Consider the following 6,677-nt stretch of genomic DNA (forward strand, 5'->3'; position numbering starts at 1 on the left):
ATAAACTATAGTCAGAAAAAGATGTCTGTTTCTACTACAAAATGGACTGTTTTTAGGATCTTACTATATTCGCATTTATAAAGGTGTATAAATATCAGTAATACTGTTTTGAAGAGAATTAACAAAAGTTGGATCCTCTTATACACAGCGAATTCGAGCACCACCGTCATTAGTCATGCTTGGTGTCCGCAGTTTAAAGTGAACGTAGCTGGTAAATTCTGGCTTTTATGTTTAAACACAAAGGATGGACCAATTTCATTGATGTATTACTTTTAAGCCTTCGAGGTGCATAATTGTGATGTACAAGAATAAGCCTTTATTAGGGCCCGAGCCCGAATGGGTGAAGGCCCTATTGATCTTGTAAGAGTTCACTATTCTTCTTCTTCTTCTTCTTCTTCTTCTTCTTTATTTTTCTCCACTGTTGGGCCATTTTCGGGGCGCTTGCCATGGGCGAAAACGCACGAAATTTGGCACCAGTTCCGAGAATTGCCACCGCTACTCAGAACCAAAAGCCCAAACTTGGCCGGGGCTCAGGGCCTCTATAGCGCCCCCTAAGTCGTTGTGATTTTGGCCTCCCGCATTAAGGTGCCTGGTTGCCATGTAGTTTGTAGTAGTGGCATGCCATTTGGTACGCATATGTATCTCACTAAGCCGGACAAAAATGTACTGCCAATGCATTAGCCACGCCCAACAGGAAGTGAGGTAATTTCACTTTTGTGCGAAATGCATGGCCACGAAGAGGGCGCAACTCCTCCTAGACCGTTCATAGGAATGTCACCAAAATTGATACACATCATCTACAGACATGGCTGACAAAAGTTACTAAATACGTTTCACGTAGGATAAACCGTTCAGAAGTTATACGTCAATCAATTTTCAATGCACAATTTTACATGCTTAAAAATTCATAAATCTTCTAATTGCTCAAAACTGCTCATACTTCACACGCAAATCACTCATTGGGCTTCTGACATGTTACCCAATTTCTGTGATATTTCGCCACTGGGGGCGCTATTTTTGGGCAAAAAATCCAATCTTTCCTCAAATTTGGTCAAACTTCATGGCCACCCTCTTACTACCTCCCATGTCATGTATACCACACTTTGGGAATTTTCGTCCATGGGGGGCGCTGTTTTTGGCCGACGCAATTGCTCCAAAACGGGTTTTTGGTAAATAATTCCATAATGCTTTTCCTTCACACCACTACCTTGTGATAGTACGTTGCTGTTGTAGACACTTATTTTTCCAACTCATAATCGCTCATGTACAGCATAGCGCCACCTACTGACATGGGAAAAACCAAAAAATTTATTCTTCAAAAATCTATATCTCATCTTCTATTTACTCAATTGTCATCAAACTTCATACGCAAACTCTTCATAGCTCACCTGACACATACGCCAAATTTTGTGCACTTTCGCCCCTGGGGGTGCTGGTTATGGCAAAAATGATATTGCAGCTTCTGATTTGTCAAACTTGGCAAGCAAACTCTTTACAAGACCCTTATTGGGGTGCTTGCCATGGTCGACAACGCACGAAATTTGGCTCCTTTTCCTTAGACTGCCACCGCTACTGAGAACCAAAAGCCCAGATCCAGGCGGGCCTCAGGGCCTCTATAGCGCCCCCTAACGTGTTGTGATTTTTGCCTCTCGCATTAAGGTGCCTGCTTGGCATTTAGTTTCTAGTTATTATTATTATTATTAGGGCCCGAGCACCGTACAGTGCGAGACCCTATTGTTTTTGAAGGATTATTATTATTATTATTAGGGCCCGAGCACCGTACAGTGCGAGACCCTATTGTTGCCATGTGTCCAATTCTGTGCTTTGTCGCCATTGTGGGAGTAATGTCTCTTGCCGAAGAAGCTGTGGAAGGTATTTCGCGGGGACGCATGCCCCCGCCCCCCTTGGCCGCTGGCGTGAGGGCCCGTCAAGGCCGCTTGCGGCTTTAATTTGTAATTCTTACCCTGATACTCAAAATTCTAAATCTCTTTATTTTTGCCTTTTTGGTCTGTTAATTTCTGATTGAGGTTTTTTCTCATGAATGGAAAATTTAAACCAGTTGAAAATGATAGCTGGTTTGTAACCAGAGCAACGGACAGAATTGGAAATTTTATAGAACACTGGATTTTCAGATGTTCATAACTTTTTGTAAATATGTCTTAAAAAAAAATTAAAGAAGTTTTTTTCAATTCAGCTCCTCACGCTCTTTAATTTGATACATTACACAGCACTACGACAACCACTTAAAAAAATGGCCTCTCATTGCTACCTAAAGTAATACATCTTGCACGATGTATCAGAATGATCAAGTTTTTCATAACTAGTAAATTAAACCAGCTCTCAGTGGTGGATGCAGATTTTCAGACCCTGCTGCATTTCTTTATATAAATGCTTGTCTGCGTTTTGAATACTGAATTGCTGCTGCATGGTATCCAGGAGGTCGACATTGGCCTGGCAGCGGATGTTGGAACTCTGCAGCGTCTCCCTAAAGTGATCGGAAGTCGTAGGTAAGAATGATGGACTCTGAAGTAAAGTACAGATCGAATGGAATAGCTTTCGCTAATGTTTTCCTTTTCCTTCTTTCAGCTTGGTGAATGAGTTGGCGCTTACTGCAAGGAAAATGTATTCTGATGAAGCCAAAAGCTGTGGATTAGTAAGGTACTGTGACTCCAGGGGGAAAAAAAATCTAAATCTAACCAAGTTTACGGTTTATAGTAACTTAGATTCTTATAGTAACTTCACCAAACACATGGACTTGCCTTTAACGTAGAACTTATTTCGAGCCATGTTAGAGTCTGAGAGTGGAGAATGAATGTCCTTAAAAGAGATATGCAGAACCTTTATTTTTAAATACATTTCTGAATGGATAGTATCTCCATCCTTGACTCTTGTATGCTGCATAAATGGGAATTTAAAAAAAGTATATTTTTGAGAGTTAAAATCAACTGCAAAGTTGGCATTCGAGCTGCCACGCTGAGCCAGCCAGCCCTGAGTGCGTGACGTCACAGCGGGAATCGGTTTTAAGGCCGAGGTCTTTGACAGCTATAGACCAAAGTCGTATAAATAAAAATGTATGGTGAAAGTAAGAAATACTGTTACAGACTTGCTCAACTAAGGCTGATTTGACTTCACTGATTGTGGGTTGACTCACGGGCGCAGATAGAGGGGGGGACGGGGGGGATTCGTCCCACCCAGATTTAAATTCACCTCATTCGGTCCCCCCACTTAGGGAGGAAAAAACGTCTATGCTGTCTTTCTTTGCATAAGGCAAACCCCACGGAAAAATCAAAAGACTAATTACCATTCGGTTTATTGAGGTGCACAGCAGTACATACATAGTTGCAACTGCGCAGACTGCACAGGTTGCGAGCTCGAGCTTGGTTGCTATGGTTACCCACAAGTTTGACAGGCATATCGGGGACAGCTCCTCCGAGTTCGGGACCCCAACACGGCATGATGAAGGGTGCCAAAAGGCAGAAAACGATTGCATCGTTTTTTTCAAAAAAATAAAAAAAGACTGTAAGTAAACTGTGCCTTACTTTATCATATCACCTTGCAATTTTTTGATAGTCTGTTCAAAGTAATGTCGTAGTGAAAGTAAAATCGTACGGAGTAGAGATGCCTTTCTGGTAGCCTCCTTCTTTCGGTGGTAGCCTGTAGATACAGTGCTCAGAAGGCAGTTTTAATGTTTAATCTGGCGTTCCCTGCCATAATTTCAGCGAGCATATTGTTTCATAAGGAAACTTTGTGAAGAGTTGTTGACTGACTGCCACTCACGCAATACACAGGCATAGTTAGAAAGTCAGGATGCACTGGTTTACACTTTACACACACACACGTAGCCCAGCCTCTCGCTATGGTTAACAGTTGGAACTTAGCGGTTTTAAAACTAGTTTTGCAGTTTTGCAATTTCTGTGCGTGATGATAATGTGTAAACTTTGGATTTCCATAGGCTATGTTAAAATGTTATCATTGTCCTGGCCTGCAGGTAGTTCCTGGTGATGGCAGTGAGGGAGGTGAAATAACATGTATACACACTACCGTTCAAAAGTTTGGGGTCACCCAGACAATTTTGTGTTTTCCATGAAAAGTCACACTCTTATTTCCCACCATAAGTTGTAAAATGAATAGAAAATATAGTCAAGACATTTTTCTGGCCATTTTGAGCATTTAATCGACCCCACAAATTAATGTGATGCTCCAGAAACTCAATCTGCTCAAAGGAAGGTCAGTTTTATAGCTTCTCTAAAGAGCTCAACTGTTTTCAGCTGTGCTAACATGATTGTACAAGGGTTTTCTAATCATCCATTAGCCTTCTGAGGCAATGAGCAAACACATTGTACCATTAGAACACTGGAGTGATAGTTGCTGGAAATGGGCCTCTATACACCTATGGAGATATTGCACCAAAACCCAGACATTTGCAGCTAGAATAGTCATTTACCACATTAGCAATGTATAGAGTGGATTTCTGATTAGTTTAAAGTGATCTTCATTGAAAAGAACAGTGCTTTTCTTTCAAAAATAAGGACATTTCAAAGTGACCCCAAACTTTTGAACGGTAGTGTGTGTGTGTGTGTGTGTGTGTGTGTGTGTGTAATATATATATATATATATATATATACACACAAAATGGAATCATTTGCTGACAGCTCAGTCCCCCCCAGTTCAAAAATCCTATCTGCGCCCCTGGGTTGACTCTCATTTAAAACAGGACGGGTGTTATAACTTGTGCAACATACATGTACATGCATGCATTTTCACTGATAAAACGTGAAAGGCTAATTAAACAATCACATTCTGAAGCAAATTAAATAATCTTATACCGGTAACTTAAATACACAATACAAGTTACATGTATTAATCTAAATGCAGGTAAACGACGGGTGTTGTTGTTTTGTATCCAAATGAGAGTCAGCGCTTACCCGTCTCTGTTCTCACTTCTTGAAGGCCGATCTTGTGGCCGATTGTTTTGAAACAATCTGACTTTCAGTTGTTCGTTCAGTTCTCCGTTCATTCGCTTCTTCCATGTAAGGGTGAGATATTGCTGCTTAGGCAAGTTGTATCCAGCGGAGAAATCAGACGGCTGGGTCCACTTATTCTCCATTTTCTCTATACTGAGTACTCCACCATTACTGCTTGTCTCAGGGACATCGCCGGTTTTAGCAACAACCGCGGGGAGGTCACTGCCCAAGCGACGATATGTCCCGTCCCAGGTTTTAGCAACAACCCTCGGCTCACGCTTCGGGAGAACTGGTGCAACTGAACTTACTTTCCTTTTCTTGTAGTTTTATTTCCCTTTAATTGTTGGTACTGCACCCTCTTTCAATATGGGCTTATAGCCAACGCTCCGCAACAGATCAGAAGTCTCGTACGAGTCTTCAGTAAAATGTGCAGAGCAGAGGACAGACCACTTCGTAGGCGCCCAATGTGCCTGTGGACTTCTCGCAAAACGTGTCCAAATCTTTGCAGTTTGAACATTCTTGGGCCATGAATGCAACGTAAATCCACCTTCTGTCATGTTGCTGCACCCGCCAGCAACACCTCTACGTGGCATGGTGATAAATTAGCTCAAAATGGAAGCTTGAAGTTGCCGTTAGCTCTGTGTTTTAGTATAGCGGAAATGACGATAAGACCGGTAGCCTTACCGCGGTGACGTCACAGATGTCAAGGTCATTCACTCAGACCGCTACCTATATGAATCATTTTAATCATAAAAATTACTATATTAGATTTATTGTTAATGCTTAAAACTATTCTTATGCCATTCTTGAGGTCATATATATATATATATATATATATATATATATATATATATATATATATATATATATATAAAAATACCAATTCCAATATAAATACACTTTTGTTTGTCCACCCTCTTTTTGAGGATTGACCGCAGGTTCTAGATAGTATAAAGATCTGGGGAGTTTCCTGGCCATGGACCCAAAAATCCAATGTTTCGTTCTGCGAGTCACTCAGTTATCACTTCTTTTTTTTTTTCTTTTTTTTTTTTTGGCCTTGTGACACGGTGCTCCATCATGCTGGTAAAAGCGTTGTTCATCACCAAATTGCTCCTGGATCATTAGAAGAAATTGCTCTTGGATGTTTTAATACCATTCTTTATTCATGGCAGTGTTCTTAGGCAAAATTGTGAGTGAGCCCACTCCCTTGGATGAGAAGCAGCCCCGCACGAATAGTTTCAGGATGCTTTACTGTTGGCATGGCACAGGACTTGTGGTAGCGCTCACCTTTTCTTCTCCGGACAATCATTTTCCCAGCATGCCAGGGCAAATTGCAGGAGTCTTGAAAAAGAAGGGTCAACACTGTAAATATTGACTCTTTGCATAAACTTGATGCATTAGTCAATAAAAACCTTTGGAACTTATGAAATGTTTATAATTGTATGTCAGTATACCATAGAAACATCTGACAGAAAGATCTAAAAACACAGACGCAGCAAACTTTGTGAAAACCAAAATTTGTTTCGGTCTAAAAACTTCTGCAGGGCTTGACATTAACTTTTAAACCCACTTGCCCTGGGGGCCCCTATTTTGCGATTACTACTTAATTTTTTTTTTTGAAAACCATAGAATAGTTGTGAATTGCAACATAATATGACGATAACACACTGAGTTGAAGTTTGGTTATTAATTAAGTTTATTATTAAGTTTGGT

General features: G+C 40.8%; 1 protein-coding gene across 1 annotated transcript in view; it reads left to right on the top strand.

Annotated features, from left to right (window-relative positions):
- Positions 1 to 6,677, top strand: part of ech1 (enoyl CoA hydratase 1, peroxisomal) — a 39,825-nt gene that overhangs the window by 26,516 nt on the left and 6,632 nt on the right. Inside the window, exons 7-8 of the mRNA XM_060905728.1 lie at positions 2,437 to 2,507; positions 2,587 to 2,658. Of these exons, the coding sequence (XP_060761711.1) occupies positions 2,437 to 2,507; positions 2,587 to 2,658 (143 nt within the window). The remainder of the gene's footprint in view (positions 1 to 2,436; positions 2,508 to 2,586; positions 2,659 to 6,677) is intronic.

This window comes from Neoarius graeffei, chromosome 23 (assembly GCF_027579695.1).
Source record: "Neoarius graeffei isolate fNeoGra1 chromosome 23, fNeoGra1.pri, whole genome shotgun sequence".
NCBI classification, from domain to species: Eukaryota; Metazoa; Chordata; class Actinopteri; order Siluriformes; family Ariidae; genus Neoarius; species Neoarius graeffei.